Source organism: Miscanthus floridulus, chromosome 2 (assembly GCF_019320115.1).
Source record: "Miscanthus floridulus cultivar M001 chromosome 2, ASM1932011v1, whole genome shotgun sequence".
NCBI lineage: Eukaryota > Viridiplantae > Streptophyta > Magnoliopsida > Poales > Poaceae > Miscanthus > Miscanthus floridulus.
This window is the reverse complement of record NC_089581.1, coordinates 6,481,250-6,498,664: the sequence shown is the minus strand read 5'-3', so window position 1 is coordinate 6,498,664 and position 17,415 is coordinate 6,481,250. Positions and strand designations below refer to the sequence as shown.

Here is a 17,415-nt window from a genome sequence, read left to right as displayed (position 1 = left end):
ATGTTCTTGGACACTAGCTGACCAGTGTTATTCCCCCTGCTCTGCTGACTCACGCATTTTCAGAAGCCAACTGCTTGGATTATTCATACCAAGCTCTGTTTGTTTGGGCTTGTTTGACTAATAAATTATGATTGAAAGTATGATCGACTGATTTAGTGTGAAAAAAATATTATTCGTTGACTAAAAAAATACAGGGCGCGTTTAGTTCGGCAAAGTTTGCACCTATCATTTCGTTTGTATTTATGAATTATTGTCCAAACATTGACTAATTAGGCTCAAAAGATTCGTCTCGTAAAGTTAAAGCAAACTGTGCAATTAGTTTTTGATTTCGTCTATATTTAGTACTCCATACAGATACCGCAAGTTTGATGTGACGGAAAATCTTCTTTTTACATAATGCACTTTTGGAGAACTAAACCAGAGCACAGTGTATAAGCCCAACGAACCCAGATAAACGCTAGTTCCGCTGAAATCCCCACCATCTCCACGAAATCCCCGAAAAAGGGCGGATCTTTTCGCTTAACCGGCAGTCTTCTCCACAAAAACCACAAGAAAGGTTGCAGTTTCCTCCTGCTAGTTTGCGCTGGCTGCCTTATAATGCCAGCTTCTAGAACGCGTCTAGAATTCGTGGACTCGCCCCCGCCCCGCCCCAGCTCACACGCCAAGTCCCAGTACAAAGCCTACGGAATTTCCCCCAACCCCAATTCGAGCTGTTCTCTTCGCTTTCAGTCAGTCGCCGCCGCCGCTGCTGAACTGAAAGTTGAAACCAGCTCGCCGGGGTCCGATTTCCCCCAATTTTGTTTCTGCTAGGAGGCCTCGGCGGCGACCATGGGCAACTGCTGCGCCGCGCCGTTGACGGAGGGGAGCGGCAAGAACCGCCCGAAGAAGGAGAAGTCGAACCCCTACAACGTCGCGTACAACCGCGGGGCGGCGCCGCCGTCGGCGCGCCCGGGCCTGGTGGTGCTGCGGGACCCGACGGGGCGGGACCTCGGTGCGCAGTACGAGCTCGGCGGCGAGCTGGGCCGCGGCGAGTTCGGCATCACGTACCTGTGCACGGAGTCCGCCACGGGGGCGCGGTACGCGTGCAAGTCCATCTCCAAGCGCAAGCTGCGGACGCCCGTGGACGTGGAGGACGTGCGCCGGGAGGTGGACATCATGCGCCACATGCCGGCGCACCCCAACATCGTCAGCCTCCGCGCCGCCTACGAGGATGAGGACGCCGTGCACCTCGTCATGGAGCTCTGCGAGGGAGGGGAGCTCTTCGACAGGATCGTCGCCCAGGGCCACTACACCGAGCGTGCCGCCGCCGCCGTCACGCGCACCATTGTGGAGGTCGTCCAGGTGAGCATCTCTTTCTTCTTGCTTCTTGATTCCTATTACTAGCTTCTTGTTTACTACTTAAAGTTGTATGATTGCTCCTAGTAGTGTCTGTTACTCTGTTATATTCTTTTATGAAAATATAGTTCAGACTAGAAACCTCTTTGCTTGTCGCTCAAGTTGGCACTGGCTGATATTTTGATGATTTGGTGATTGGTCATGAATCATGAGCGGGTGTTGATCATTTTTGTCCTATTTGACGAGTACGAAACATGCTTTTCAATGGGTTTTCAACCTCTGGAGCTAGTTTTTTTAATAAATGACAACATAGCCTTTGAGTCCCAAGCAAGTTGGGGTAGGCTTAATAAATGATAATCAGATTGTAATTGATTAATCATAATAAATGATTAATCAGATTGTAATAAATTATCTTTGAGGAGCTATTTTAGTCAAATACATTTTACTGCAAATATTTGTAGTAGGAGTCACATTGGCAAAGCAATATCATTTTTTTCTACTTTGTTCCTTGCACTATTTTTTTTTAACATAAACAGTATATAACTTGATTTTTGCATCATTCCATGTGTCGTGACATGAATCCTTGTTCTTTACTGTGCAGATGTGCCACAGGCATGGTGTCATTCACCGGGACCTTAAACCAGAGAACTTTTTATATGCAAACAAGAAGGAGAGTTCCCCCCTGAAAACAATTGATTTTGGGCTGTCTGTGTTCTTCAGGCCTGGTAAGTTTTTAAGGACAACTAATGAGCAATCAATTATTTTTTCAACACATGGCATTTGTTGTGCCTATGGACAATAAGAAAGTGGAGTGTCTATATGTAATTCCCATTGTAATGTGCTTCATTTCCCAGCAACATAGAGCTAACTTCGTTGATGCAGTTTATTGGACATATGCATATCTTTACAGAAAATCTGAATAATTATTGCCTTCGTATGTAGGTGAGCGATTTACTGAAATCGTAGGCAGTCCATACTACATGGCTCCAGAGGTTCTAAAGCGAAACTATGGCCCTGAAGTTGATGTCTGGAGTGCTGGAGTGATACTTTACATACTTCTTTGTGGTGTACCACCATTTTGGGCAGGTACTTTCAAATTCTGGTCTGGAATGCATGCATGTTAATACTAAGTTAGAACACGATCATAATCCCATATTTGTGATGCTCTGCAGAAACTGAACAGGGAGTAGCACAGGCAATTATACGATCTGTTGTAGATTTTAAAAGAGAACCATGGCCCAGAGTATCTGAGCCTGCTAAAGATCTTGTCAGGCGGATGCTGGACCCAAATCCATTAACACGGTTTACTGCAGCACAAGTACTTGGTAAGCCTCACTATCATCTATTCCTATTGCACAACGGGCTTAGGATGCTACCACTCTATGATTGTTATTTGTTAGGGAAAATTTGAATCTTAATTGGTGATGTGCCAGAATTATGTATTGGCTGTCATGAACCAGACTTTCCTTAAAATTCTCATTCTGGGAGTTATACAATACACAGAAGATTTATATGACTATGCAAGTGTGATTTGCTATTCGAAAGAGTTAATGTCCTGTACTTCTATCTTTCTACTATCATTCTGTTATAGTGTATTTTATTGAAATACGATGCTTGAATTATTATGATTTTACTAATTGTATGTATCAAATTATTTTATCATTGCTTTTCTGACAATGTTAGTTGAATGAGCAGAGCATCCATGGTTACATGACTCTAAAAAGATGCCAGACATTTCTCTTGGTGATACTGTCCGAGCAAGATTGCAGCAATTTGCTGCAATGAACAAGTTAAAGAAGAAAGCACTAAGGGTAAGATTTACTGCATGTTGGTAGCAAACGTAATCACCTTCCTTATTGGACATAGGCCCTGTTTGGATCCACCCAACTAAAGTTTAGCCTACTAAAATTTCAAAGCTAAACTTCAGCTGGGGTGTTTGGATCCTCCAGCTAATAGACTCAGCTAAATTTTAGCTGAGTTTAGCTAGGTTGAAGCAGCTTAACTCAGCTAAACTTTAGCTGGTCTTTAGCTGGGCCGTTTGGATCCTAGCAGCTAAATTTAGCCAGCTAAAGTTTAGTTGGTGGATCCAAACAGACCCATAGAAGGTGCGTGCAAAATACAAGAAGAATGGAATATTGGGGATCATCTAGTTAAAGTGATTTAATTTTATGCTTAACCATCCGCAGGTGATTGCTGAGCATCTGTCTGTGGAGGAAGTAGCTGACATAAAGCAAATGTTTGATAAGATGGATGTGAACAAGAATGGCAAGCTAACATTCGAGGAATTCAAGGCCGGCCTTCATAAACTGGGAAACCAAATGCCTGATTCAGATCTTCAGATATTGATGGATGCTGTGAGTTACTAAGCAAAGATACTCTACAGTAGTGCTAAATTATCTTGGACAAACTTGTTAAATGCTACTTTCAATGCTTTGCAGGCTGATGTTGATAAAAATGGGACCCTAGATTATGGGGAATTCGTCACTGTGTCTGTTCACGTGAGAAAAATAGGCAACGATGAACACATCGAAAAGGCCTTCACATACTTCGACCGGAATAAGAGTGGGTATATAGAAATCGAAGAGCTTAGAGAGGCGCTATCTGATGAACTGGAGGGAAATGATGAAGACATTATTAATGGCATCATCCGAGATGTGGACATAGATAAGGTCAGCAAAATCAACCTCCATAGGCCACAAATTTTAGTTTATAGTACACTTATGCTGGTAAAATGCTAGTGCATTTGGTTTTTAAAAATGCTAATAAATGAACTCATATCATCAACGGCGTACCTAGTATGGGAGTAGCGGAGAAAACCTATTGGGATGTTGTAGTTTCTGGATTAAAAGAAGTGTGCCTTGTCCATGGTCGCATGACAAGGTCAAGGTTCAGGTGCTGCTAGTTGCCAGGCATGGACTTAATTTATTTGACTAAAGGATAGTTGACTGTAATAAATCTGTATTGTTTTAAAATAGACAGCATCTGGGACCGAGAGAGTGAGAAGGATAGGATAAGGCCATAAGGGCTTGTGATGCAATGTGATTGGGACTTTGGAGTAATTAAAAGTAGCAAGTTTGATCAGTTCAAATCCCCTCTGGTCACAAGACCAACCTGTCCGGTCAACCTAACAACAAGGTGTTATCTGTGCTATTTTGTCAGGACGGGAAGATAAGCTACGATGAGTTCGCGGCGATGATGAAGGCCGGCACTGACTGGAGGAAGGCCTCTCGGCAGTACTCGAGGCAACGGTTCAGTAACCTGAGCCTGAAGCTCCAGAAGGACGGGTCCCTCGGTGCCGAGACACGATAGGCCGCCACCACGCCACCGGACGGGGAAGGCAAGAAGGCCATATGCTGATGTCCTGAGCTGAAGTGTGGTGGCTACTGAGTGTTCATCCGTTTGTTTGTTTGTTTTGCTGTGCGGGATTTGGTCAGTCAGTCAGGTTATTCGATTCCACGTTCCATTTTACACGGTGAATCTACAGTTGAGCTGTACTTCTTGGGTTTGTGATTGTAAAGATGGTGGTTGTGCCCGTACGTATTGTAGATCGATGCAGCAGCGTGTACTTACAAAGAACGCTGCAGTAGCACAAGTAGTCTTGCTTGTAACTTGTAAGTAGAATTTGTTTGTGTGATGCAATGCATGATGGTTGCCGGCAAAACTGTGTGAATGCCTACAGCTGCCCCCAGCCCTTGCTGATGCAGTGCTGCCGATGGCTTGCCGGCGCTGCTTGGCACCAGCCTGTACGTAGGGCAATACAAGAAACTGGCACGGTGCGGTTGTCCGTTGCCGGAGGCAATCCGCCGGCAACAGAATGGCGGTTGTGCAGTCTCAAATCCATGTTTTTTTTTACCCTGTTTGCTCGAAGCCTCGAACTATTTCGGCAGTATTTTTCAGCGAACGAACAACGTTTTCCTCTCACAAAAAATCAGCATAAGCCAAATTTCAGTGAACAAACAGTGTTTTCAAGGAGACACTGGCTGATATGGCTACGAAAGATACCCGTATGTTGCTGATACGTTTCATAGTGACCATGAGATTCCTCAGGATCAACTTCCTCTATGCCACCCTAGGCATCGTGGATCTCAGCAGGCATCTCACTGCTCTCTTCAGGATTCAGATTCAAACTTGTAGCCCTCTTCAGATGGGCACCGATGTCCCTGTGGATTTAAGAGCAGCCCCAATGTGACATGCTGATTGGTACTTGTTATTCCCATTCTCCATGTTCGCATGGAGTTTTCATGTCATTTTTATCTTATTACTTGCGTTAGTCTTATCCTGTATTAGATCAATATAACCTAAGACATAAACATATAAAAAGCCTGTTTGTTTGGCTGTGGCTTGTCGTAAACGATCGTAAATTTATAGCCGGAACAGTATTTTTCTCTCACACAAACCAGCCAGCAGTACTTCTTCACGAAACAGCAACGATACGAACCAGCCAACCGAACAGGCTGAAAGTGTCTTGGTGTTGGGTTGTTCTAAAATATTCTTATCCTTCGTACCTCTATTAAAACATGAGACCTTAACTACAATGTAGAGATTACTACATGCGATAAAATTTAAACAACCAAACACCAAGATACTGTTGTATATGCTTACAGAAGCAGCAACTACCTCTCTATCAAAAGGTTGGACCACTTGAAGAATTCGCATTCTCTCAAGCTATTGGAATCTCACGTGTTTTCACAAGTTGAGAGGGAGACCCTTAAATCAAAGACTTACCTGACAAAAGCTAAAAAGTTACTCCTTAACAATCCGACAATTATCAATAAAAATCCATTATCTAAAAAACAATCTGACAATCGGATTCTTTCCCTTCCTAAGCTCCTCTTTCAAGTCTTTGATTTCAGTCCTCACGTTCCCAATCTCAAGTTTGATGTCACATACCATCTTCAACTCGGTAGGTGGGCCCGAATCACCCCGTGTATATTGTATGATATTCTTGTGAAAGAGAAAGAATTGTAATGATATACTTCAAAATAGACAAATAGTAATGATTAAATTCGTGAAACTTTGATAATTATAATGGTGCCGAGCCAAATAATACCCTAATATAAAATTCCACGTATATTTGCCCAGCCATTCAAACTTGCCTCGTTCCCCTCCTCCTCGCATCCCTCTCGTCCGTACGCCGCCGCCGCCTGCCTCGCACCGCCGACAGCGTCTCAGCCCAGATCGAACCTCCCCCTTCCCAAATCGGGTTCTAGTTGGGCTCCCGCCACCGCCGCCGCCCTACACCAGGTGCCGAGGCCTTCGCCGGTGAAGAGCGCCCAGCAGGTATTCCGATCCCCTTCTCTTCCCTGTTTGCTGTGCGAAACCGAGTTCACAAACTACCTCAAGCTATTTGGTTATTCGATGCCTAGTAACTTCTAACTTTTTTTTGCGAAAATCATTGGGTTACATGTGTACACCCATGTCCCTCTACTAGATTCGCCCCTGGGTTTTGGTTTTGGAGACATGGCGCAAGTGGATGACAAGCTCAAGGACTACGAGATCAGGAAGGAGGGACAGGCAGAGATCCTCTTGCACAAGAGGAACGCCGTCTTTTACAATCCCGTGCAGGTCTGTTCGTCTTCCATTTTTCGTGTTTTTATCTTTTTTTTTTAAATGGGGGCGCTGTTCTATCGGTTCCTTATCTGCGTTAGCTTACACTCAGCACTCTTGAATTTGCTTGTAGCAATTACTGTAGTGACCTGTTGACTTCCAGTTGATCAGTCTTTACCGCTTATTGAACTTCTGCTTTGCGGTATTATGTAGGATTCCAAATTGAGTGTTGGGTGGTGACTGGTGTGGGATTGGATCTGTAGGCTTCATGTTTATTGAATTCTACCATTAGGGTGCTTTGTGCCTGCTAAAACTATTTTGTTATCACAATTCATTTGCATTTACTAGTGCTTCGCACAGACTGGTAGCAGTTCAGCTTGCTATTACGCAGAGACCAAACAGCGAATTGTGTTTTGTGTATGTCTTGTTTATCTTGCTGTCAATTGAGTTTCTGTGGAAATCAATTAGTGATCAAGTTGTCCACTCCAAGTTTACCTCATTCTACGGTAGAAGGAGGCCATAATCATTGAAGAAGATAACAGTTTCAAATTGTGATGTAACTCCCTGATTTTTTCCATAATAGGTACATAGCTATGAAACATACTTTTTCTCTAATGAAAGTAGTTACTGTTTGTTGATAGTCAATTTTGTTATTGTTTTAAAGTTGATACATTGAGGAAAAATCACATATGGCTCCAAAGTTAGGGATAATTTCCCAGTTGTACCATCATACAGATTTCTGAAAATTGAAATTTACTGCTTTGATTAGGTTCACAACAGAGACATGTCCATTGCTGTTTTAAGGACCTTTGTTGCCAAGCGCAAGGAAGAACATGAAGCGTTGGTGGACAAGAGGAATACATCACATGAAAAAAACAAACAGAGTGAAACATCCAGTCAAAATGGAGAGGATGCGTCAACTGGCCAGCAAGATGAAATGGATGTTGTTTGTGAAAAGGAGCTAAATAAAGCTGAAGATCAAATTGATGATCTGTCAAAAGAAGCAACAAAACCTTCATGGAAAGTAACCAGAGAGCTTAAGCCACCACTTGTCCTTGAGGTGAGATTTCTCATAATAATATGGAAATTAGGTTTGAAAACGGATTGAATACGAACAAATATATATGGATATGAATACAAATAGTTATTTTTTATCGGATTCAGATTCGGACACAAATATTGTCAGGTGTGTTGGATACAGATACTAACGGATAGTTTCGGTCAAGGGATAGTCGGATAATGATAAAGTATATCCGTATCATATATCCAACTTTGAATATCCATCTGAAAGGGACATTGAATATCTGGGCTTGGTTACAGACAGATTTAAATCCTTCGGAACGATGTTTAGATGGGAGTATCCTTCCCACATTTCATCATTAATGGAAATGCAGTTTCTGTATACTTCTACATCAACATTAACTGATATCTAGTTTTTCTTTTTTCAAATATCTAGTTTTCTTCTCATAACATCTAGGTTTGTAGATTGCACTGCTAATTATTTTTCCCAGGCTTTGGCTGCTACTGGGTTGCGATCTCTCCGGTATGCCCGTGAAGTTGAGGGCTTAGGAAAGGTAGTTGCTCTGGACAATGATAAAGGTAATGCTACAGTTTACTAAACTTGCTCCTTATGTTCCTAGCTATTGACGCCTCCGTGCTTGATTTCACTAATTCACTATGGTCCTTGTTTCTTCAGCTTCTGTCGAAGATTGCAAGCGAAACATAAAGTTTAATGGCGCTTCCGCTACTAGTGAGGTGGAAGCTTACTTGGTTGATGCTCGAATTCACATGCTGATGCATCCAAAAGAATTTGATGTGGTAAGGCATTCGAGAAAAATATTTCTAAATCTGACATTTTGTTACCGTTATTCTTTCTAAGATGAAAACACAATGGATTCAATGTTGCTGTATACATTAGCTTTTTGATTGGAATGATGCACTTGTGTGTGTCAGGGTGCAGGGGTTACCATTGATATGGTTATGTCTCTGGCTACTGACTCTGAATCTGAAGTTTCTGGTATTTATTATGCAAGGGTGAATCTTTTTCTTGGTATAAGTCAATGGACTGAAAAGTCACATGTAAATATGCCATGAAATAATTGGATTAAATGATAATGGTTGTTTCTATAAACATTGCAAATTATATTTAGTATGGTTTTACACCATATTTTCTTCTCATTGTTCTTAGGTTGATCTTGACCCTTATGGATCACCATCTATATTTCTCGACTCAGCTGTACAGGCTGTTGCTGATGGTGGTTTATTGATGTGCACTGCCACTGATATGGCAGTTCTTTGTGGTACCAATGGAGAAGTTTGTTACTCGAAGTATGTCAGTACTACATGTTAAAGGAATGTTCTATCTGAGCAGTTTATAGTGTAATAATCAATTATGTTTTGTAGATATGGTTCATTCCCAACCAAGGGCAAGTATTGCCACGAAATGGCTTTGAGAATCCTCCTTGCCAGTATTGAGGTACATAGGTGATTTACAAATTTCAATATGTATACTGAGGACTATAAACTACTTCCATTTCAGGCTTTTGCTAAATGATGTATCAAGTTAATCTGCACTTTACATGCTTCATTCTTTGGGTATCTTAGTTTCTCATGCCCTTAACCATTCTTTTCTTACACCAGAGCCATGCAAATCGGTACAAGCGATATATTGTGCCTGTTCTCTCTGTGTTCATGGATTTTTATATCCGTGTTTTTGTTCGAGTATTCACGTGAGTCCCCCCCCCCCCCCCACCCACCCACAGTTCCTAGTTTGTTTCATATTTGGTTAAAGTACTTTTTTCTAATATGGCATATATGGATTCCACGTGCAGCTCTGCAAGTGAAATAAAGAATACACCTCTTAAACTTTCTTACATATATCAGTGTGTTGGCTGTGACTCTTTCCATCTTCAATGTCTTGTGAGGACTGTTCCGAAGGTATGTTTTGCATACCATTTAACTCTTTGATACAACATTCTCTCTGTTACATATTGGCACTCTCTTGACTTTCCTTTTGTTTGTTCTTCCTGTATAAGCAGAAGAATAATGGTGTGAAGCATGTACCTGCTATTGGACCTGTTGTTCCTCAAGAGTGCAGTGATTGTGGAAAGAAATTTAATGTAGGTGGGCCAATATGGTCAGCTCCTATTCATGATCAAGACTGGGTAGTTTCTACTTTGACAGGTGTTAAGTCAATGAAGGATAGATATCCTGCATATGATAAAATTACTTCAGTTCTAACTACTGTGTCAGAGGTATCTCTACCCCCTCTCTCCGTCAAATGTTAGGTGTGTTTTGGTAGGGGGGAAAGTGTTCCATAGTTGATTTTGACCCTTAATTTCTCTTGCAATTTATTGTCACTTGCCACAAAATCAATATAATCTTAAAGGCACTTTGAATACAAATTTATTGGTGCAACTTTGTATGCACTAAACATTCATATAATTTGATGAATTGTTGTTCAAAATTAAGTTTGACTTTCTCTACTCATGCCTTGTATTGATGCCTGAGGAGTCTCAAATTGTTATTCTCGTGACTGTTAAAGGCCTATCAATTTCTTATATTATTTTGTATCGCCAACTTCAGATTTTTTATGCTTTATTAGTAGATAGGTTAATTAAAATATAACGCTTGGAAGAGTTTTAAAGAAAGGTCAATGTTTTGATGACCTATTAATCATGGTTTACTGTTCAAGTCAAAGAAACAATGATTACAGTTCACTTTAGGTTTGTCTTAAGTTAAACTTCTAACTTTGAGTTTTTGACCCGACTGTTAGAAAAATATATTAAGATCTATAAGTTCAAATAAATGCACTATAAAAAATCCAAAACACATTCCATGGAGAGTTTAATAAACCAATTAGACATGGTAGATATTGGTGTATTCTTCTATAAAATTGGTCACAGTTAGAGAAGTTAGACTTAGGACAAAACCAAAGTATAAGCTATATAATTGGGAACGGAGATATACAATCTACATGTATAGGCCATTCAGTCAAGAATTTGGTTATCTCGTCAATAGGTTACCCAAGTGCAACAATAAACCATTTCTGGGCCTTTTTTTCATTCCCCTTTTGCATGATAACAATTGAATGATTGCAGCTAAGTTTTGGGAGGATTTTGCAGAAAGTTTGACTCTATAGCTTAACTTTTGTCTTTTGGCAACCTATTACTATTTTTTAGAGTGACTAACTGTTTGCCATTCACAAAGTATTTTGTATACTCGAAACACTCAACTTCATTTGAGTTATTCTTCTGATGCAGGAGTTACATGACATTCCATTGTTCTTCAGTCTCCATAACATATCAGGCACTGTTAAGTGCACATCTCCATCTTTGGTTATGTTTCGGTCTGCAGTTCTAAATGCAGGGTATCGGATCTCAAGCACCCATGTTAACCCACTTGGGGTTAAATCTGATGCCCCTTGGGATGTTATTTGGGACATCATGCGCTGCTGGGTAAGTTTTGGATTGTTCCTACACCTATCATAAGTCAAAATCAGCATCTTGTGTCAAGTATGAATTGGTGGATGTCTTGCCTATATGAACTTCTAAATTACCGTACAAAATTTATTGTTGCAAACCTCAACACAGGTGAAGAATCATCCAATTAAGGAACAGCCACGTGACACACCTGGCACGGCGATCCTTTCGAAATCACCAAAGCTAGAAGTATGTTGTCTATAAATTGGGCCTACAATGTTCCTTGTATGTTTTTTTTTTCTATGTAGGCTGCAAACGGTATATTTATTTATTATTCCTTTTGTGTGTGTGTGTGTGTGTTTTTATAGGCAAATTTTTCAAGAGCAGTTGCTGCCCTCAGCAAGGCTCAGGCAAAGAAGATTAAACGATTTCTTCCAAACCCAGAACGGCACTGGGGTCCAAAGGTCAGAGCAGGCCGGAAGATCACGAGCAAACATGTCTCTCTGTTGGGCCCTGAGGCTATCAATGGTGCTGTGAATGGTGGTGGTGACTGCCACAAAGAAGGAAACGGTGCTGCTGCGCCAGATAATACAGCCCCAGAACCGGAGGGGATCAAAGAGGTAGTTGAGAATGAACCCTCAATCAAACGCCAGAAAACCAGCGACGAACCAGCAAGTGAACCTTGATTTATATCACCTGTTGAATTTTGATGGAACAAAAAATTTTGTGCCAAGTTTTTGTTATCTTTTGCTGCATGTGTGATGCTCCAGTTCACAGAGGGAAAGCCCTATTAAAGCTGAATATATATAGCTCTTGCAATGTCGAGATGTTAGTATTGCTTGAGCTGAGCAATGTTGTGGCCGCCGTTGGAATTTGAGAAGGAAACCATTGTGGAAACTAGGCAAGTAGCCCTTTTCGTAGAAGCAAACTACAGCGAACAGGCACCACCACGATCAAACAAAATTTGATCAGGGAGAGCTATAATAGGCTCTATTATTAACATTGGACGCATACATAATCTTGACTCCAGCTACAGCACGACAATCCTTCTCCAAGAACCTACTTTCTCCGTCCTAAAGAGAAATCCTTCTCCAAAAACCCACTTTCTCCGTCCTAAAGAGAATGTAATCCTGGGAGAGCTATCATAGGTTGTATTATTAATATTGGACGCATACATAATCTTGACTCCAGCTACAACACGACAATCCTTCTCCAAGAACCTACTTTCTCCGTTCTAAAGAGAATGTAATCCTGGGAGAGCTATCATAGGCTGTATTATTAACATTGGACGCATACATAATCTCGACTCCAGCTACAACACGACAATCCTTCTCCAAGAACCTACTTTCTCTGTCATAAAAAGAATGTAATCCTACATTTTAAATCTTATCTCATAAAGAATGTAATTGTAGAGTTAGAGATCACCTTTTTTCAATGGGACCTACTAATTAAAAATATCCCTACATGACTAAAAACTGTCATACATGAGAAGAACATTTTAGAAGACAACCATTTTTAAAAGCATAGAGGAGGGGCAAATACATAATTTTACACTTACACTAATCTTACCCGAAAAGCAAGAGGGAGTACGACTTTGGAGCTCAGTCATCTGCATTTCCAACGTTCTCGAAAAACCTGCAGCAGCTGGAAAAATCTTCCAGCGGCAGGGATCACAAACAGCAGGATCTCCGGGAGAAGAAAAGGCTTAACATGGTGCAAGTTTTTTTTTAGTATAACATGGTGCAGAGTTGGATACAAGCAAAGCAGGCTCCAGGTTAAAAGAATGCCACTGCATGAGTTAGCCTTCGGAACAAATCACACGATGTACAAAAAAGACTACTCCGGTCTCCTGGATACTGCTAATTAATTATGCTACTCTCTTCTATTCTAAATTAGTAATCATTTTGACTTTTCAATACATAGCAAAAGCTATGTGCTTAGAAATGTAGTATTTGTGTTTTTTACTTTTTTCTATCTCTTAATTCTATGGACAACCCAAGTTCACTGCCATGGCAGGATGACCAAACGATTCAGTTTACCGTGCATGGTTACATTTCATAGAGCCACAGGAAATTGAGCAACAGAACATATCTTAATAGTCCACCTATCAAATCTCCAATAATTAATATGCGGTCTTATGACCAAAAATCACTGTCCAACAATCCCGCCTAAATTAACCCCTACGTTTTGATCTGGTATCCTGGATTCCTGGTGACATCTCCTTGCCATCCCCGACGACCCAGTGACTCTGCTCGCCCTGCTTTAAACTCTGGTCCAACCTTGTGTTTATGATCCCATGATATCTTTTTCTCATCATCGGAGGATTCAGTGATATTGTGTGCCGTGTCTTTTTTTTTTTTCTTCCCTCAGCTTGCTCTCTGATCTTTACTGGATGGTCTCGTGCTCTCTGATCAACTAATCCGGCAAAGCATCTTTGTTGTTTTCTTCGTCGTTTTCACAGGAGTTGATCGGGCTTGTTTCTTTGCATCCCTAGGACCCAAATGAATTAACATGTGCAACACATCTCACTATACAAGTTAGTCCAATTTGATCGGTTGTCATTTAAGGCACCAAAACACTAAAAATCCATGACTAGTATATGGTCATGCTCTGTACAATCTCCTCTCTTTTTTTTGTGGTGATTGGTGACGACACGCTAGAGCAGAGTTTGAATACCACCTGAATTGAGAGCAATCTAAATTCACTTGCATTGTGCTTACGCGTGCTTGCTTGGATATCATCTTACCAATCATCCACTATTTCATTTTTTACCCGAAGCTCTTGATAACAATAGTATGTTCCCGGTCTTGATAAGCATATTACTCCTCCAACTCTAGCTTGTTCTCCCCCGATGTCTACAGGACTACTGAATTTGACTTTATTTTGTTCTCATATTAGACAACAAACTTATGTGATTTATTTTTTCATGAAGACATTTTTTTTTACATGCACTCATATCCTTCTGTTTAACTCTAAAACACATGGACTGGGGGGATGGAGCCTTGTACGTGACGACCCCGGGTCGTCTTCCCAAAACCACCGAACAATGCAACGTGACACGTTCGGTGGCAGCGACGCGGCACACGGTTCCGAGACCTCTCGCCATCCGTCAGCGAGTAGCGTAGCGAGCCCAAAACTTCCATGTGCCTGGCTGCTACTCCGAGTAGACGACAACCAACCACGGCTGATCCCGCGGCATTTACCACAATATTCCAGAGGGAGGAAAAAAAAGAGGGGTAGTATACTCCTACCATGGATGCGTCCACGGACCACGACGCTGGAAAGAGAGGTTTCAGAGCTCGGATTCCGCTATCTAAAACGAATGAACGACACCCGTCCGTTTGGTCGCCGGAGGATCGACTGTTATTGCGGTATTGCCACATGCTGCGAGCTCAGTGACAGTCTGACAGTGAATGATGTAGTAGTAACCCAGAAGCCGGTGCCGCGGCAATGATGGGGTGCAAATTGCAAACGTACTACAGGGGATTGGTCCAGCGTGGCGGCATTTTCCATCCGAATCCGATGGCAATCAATCAATCATGCACCGCTGCCGCAGACGTGTCTCTGCTGCACGCCTTGCTTTGCTTGTCAGCATATCTGGGGCCTTTCTTTAAATTTGTGTAAAGTTGTATGACGTCACATCGATTATCACGTGAGAGTGTCGCATGGTACGTTAGAATACTAATAAAAAAATAAATTATAGAATCCGTCGAGACGAATTTATTAAGCCAAACTAATCCATCATTAACACATATGTACTGTAGCACCACATTGTCAAGTCATGGACTAATTAGGCTTAAAAGATTCGTCTCACAAATTAGTCACAAACTATATAATTAATTATTTTTTAGTCTATATTTAATACACCATACATGTGTCAAACATTCAATGAAATAGAAAGTAAACTTTATGGGAGAAACTGAACAACACCTGGATTTAGATACACGCGTCCGATACTCCGGAGTACGTACGGTGATTGATGGATCATGAGGCCACTCATTCCGTTCAATAATTTTTTTAATGCATTCTAATACCCGTGTCAATTTTCCGTGAATTTAGTGAGTTTATAGAAAAGAATATCTACATTTATGCCTCTAAACACAAATATATTTTTATGATAACGATACTTTTTTACATTATTGTAAATGTCATTAGTTTTTTTTACCGATTTAGTTAAATTGAAAATTATTTGATTCCTTAAAAGAAAATGAGAATTACATACATGTCTGAAATCAAAACATGTCTCGCATTTATCCATCCAAGATTTCGAACCAAGTGTCAGCATTTGGGGAAGGCTGAGTACAGACTACAGAGCTTGCGCTGAGACATTATTCTGTCTTAAATCAAACAGGATAAGCCTAAGAGCAAGGCTAATAATACAGCTGGCTTCCTAGCTGTAAGTTTCCTTGCAGCTTTCTCTCAGCCCATTCACTTTATAGTTAATACATGGCCCACTTGTCTCTCTCACAGACTTTCTTAGTTCTTGTGCCCAAACCAGCTGTAAGCTTACAGCCCGCTTCTCCTCTCTCTCCTCCCCTCCCTCTTTTACCTCAGCATTTAGTCGGCTTACGGCCTGCTATTATACTTGCTCTAAGCGTGCAAGGAATGTGATTCGTTCCCAACAGGCCTGAAGAGAGCCAATTAAAAGGATTGGTTTGCGTTTAAAGTTGGCTGAGAAACTGAAGTTAACAACCAGCGAAACCTCGTCGTGTCAGACAGACAGACACATGCTCAATCAATCAGAGGAACAGAACTACTCATGTGTACTAGTACCGTATGGAGATGAAGTGCTAAAGATTCCAATCAATCATGGCCGAGACGGGTGTTTGCTTAGGCGTCGACGCTTGGGGTCTGCTCCACCGTTGTTTCCTACGAATGGTGTAAAAATTTTTCCAAAAAAAATAAGGGGTAGAAAGATTTGACTACATAAACAGATAAACCTTATTTTCCTTCTTAATTGAGCGGTAGAGCTCCTGCCTTCACTTTTTTTTTTAAAAAGATTTGACTTGGTAGAGTGGAAGATGATTGATCGAGTGTTGATTGGTTTCTTAGTTGTGGCCGCAGTTCAATACTCCAGTTTCCTAGAGTATCTCCAAAAGTATTCTAAATTTTCCTCCTAAAAAGCTCATAGTTTTCAACTCCTAAAAATATATTCGAAGAAAAAAAAGAAGAACATCTCCATTAGTTTTTAATAATTTACTCCTAAAATATAGAAGACAATTTTATATCAAGAATCTTATACTACTTCTAAATTATTTTAACCAATTTTATATATTCTTTCTCTCTTGTATATTTACATGTGGAACCCTTTCATACTCTTTACTTGGCCGAAGCATACGCGTGTATCCACGTGACCGGGACTCCGCGCAAAGTTATGCGCGACGGGGAGGATTTTCTCAAGGGCGTAAATTTTAGGAGTAAGTATTATGAGTTGTTGGAGAGGGATTTTTCTCATCTTATCAAAAATCAAAGATTGAGAAGGGAGATATGGTACTCTTGGTCTCGGAGATGCTCTTAGTTGCTTTAACATGTCTAAGAAAACCTACCAAGCTGTGGCTAGTTTGACAATCTCTGTCTTTTCATTATCAGACAGTACAGTGGTGTAATGCGACAGACGAGAGTAAATAGTACCTCAAAGTAACAGCAAAGAACACTCCAAGTCTCCAAATCTTAGCAAAATGGTTTGGTCTCTCTGGTGGCCAGTGCGATATGCAAAGTTTCCAAGGTTGGTCACTTGAACTTCTCTCGCACCATCAGTTTTCGCTACCAGATTGTACTGAAATTCTTCAGAAAACCATTTTTGGTTTTGCAGATAATCCGAAAATAGAGGAATTCCTCAAATCAAAAGTAGAGACCTTAATTTGAGGACTACTGTTCGGAGATGCTCTTAGTTGCTTTTAACATGTCAAAGAAACGTAGCAAAGCTGTGGATAGTTTGACAATCTCTTGTCTTTTCACTATCAGTATCAGACAGTGTTGTTCTTGTTCAATGGTTCTTCAGACAAGGCTTTAGAGACAATGCAACAACAGAGAGTACAATAACAGCAAAGGATACTCCAAAAGTACAAATCTTAGCAAAATTATTTGGTGCGATATGCAAAGTTTCCAGAGT

At 41.0% G+C, this 17,415-nt stretch overlaps 2 protein-coding genes across 2 annotated transcripts; both read left to right on the top strand.

Moving 5' to 3' along the window:
• Positions 1 to 539: 539 nt before the first annotated feature.
• LOC136515980 (calcium-dependent protein kinase 8-like) lies at positions 540 to 4,996 on the top strand. Its single transcript, XM_066509413.1, has 8 exons — positions 540 to 1,341; positions 1,937 to 2,060; positions 2,278 to 2,421; positions 2,508 to 2,660; positions 3,031 to 3,146; positions 3,522 to 3,689; positions 3,774 to 4,004; positions 4,495 to 4,996. Exons 1-8 carry the CDS (start codon positions 829 to 831, stop codon positions 4,642 to 4,644), a joined length of 1,599 nt encoding a protein of 532 aa, XP_066365510.1. The 5' UTR covers positions 540 to 828; the 3' UTR covers positions 4,645 to 4,996.
• Positions 4,997 to 6,344: 1,348 nt separating this feature from the next.
• On the top strand, positions 6,345 to 12,146 carry LOC136537770 (tRNA (guanine(26)-N(2))-dimethyltransferase 1-like). Its single transcript, XM_066529736.1, has 13 exons — positions 6,345 to 6,615; positions 6,767 to 6,900; positions 7,652 to 7,942; positions 8,394 to 8,481; positions 8,579 to 8,700; positions 9,071 to 9,210; positions 9,286 to 9,358; positions 9,523 to 9,611; positions 9,714 to 9,819; positions 9,921 to 10,136; positions 11,145 to 11,339; positions 11,475 to 11,552; positions 11,672 to 12,146. The coding sequence occupies exons 2-13, from the start codon at positions 6,796 to 6,798 to the stop codon at positions 11,987 to 11,989; spliced, it is 1,821 nt and encodes a 606-aa protein (XP_066385833.1). The 5' UTR covers positions 6,345 to 6,615; positions 6,767 to 6,795; the 3' UTR covers positions 11,990 to 12,146.
• The last annotated feature ends 5,269 nt before the right edge of the window (positions 12,147 to 17,415 follow it).

Coding starts and splice junctions, on each gene's coding strand:
- LOC136537770 (XM_066529736.1), top strand. CDS start 6,796: ATGGCGCAAGTGGATGACAAGCTCAAGGACTACGAGATCAGGAAGGAG. Junction 6,901..7,651: donor TCTTTTACAATCCCGTGCAG/GTCTGTTCGTCT, acceptor TGCTTTGATTAG/GTTCACAACAGAGACATGTC. Junction 8,701..9,070: donor ATCCAAAAGAATTTGATGTG/GTAAGGCATTCG, acceptor CATTGTTCTTAG/GTTGATCTTGACCCTTATGG.
- LOC136515980 (XM_066509413.1), top strand. CDS start 829: ATGGGCAACTGCTGCGCCGCGCCGTTGACGGAGGGGAGCGGCAAGAAC. Junction 2,422..2,507: donor TGTACCACCATTTTGGGCAG/GTACTTTCAAAT, acceptor GATGCTCTGCAG/AAACTGAACAGGGAGTAGCA. Junction 3,147..3,521: donor TAAAGAAGAAAGCACTAAGG/GTAAGATTTACT, acceptor AACCATCCGCAG/GTGATTGCTGAGCATCTGTC.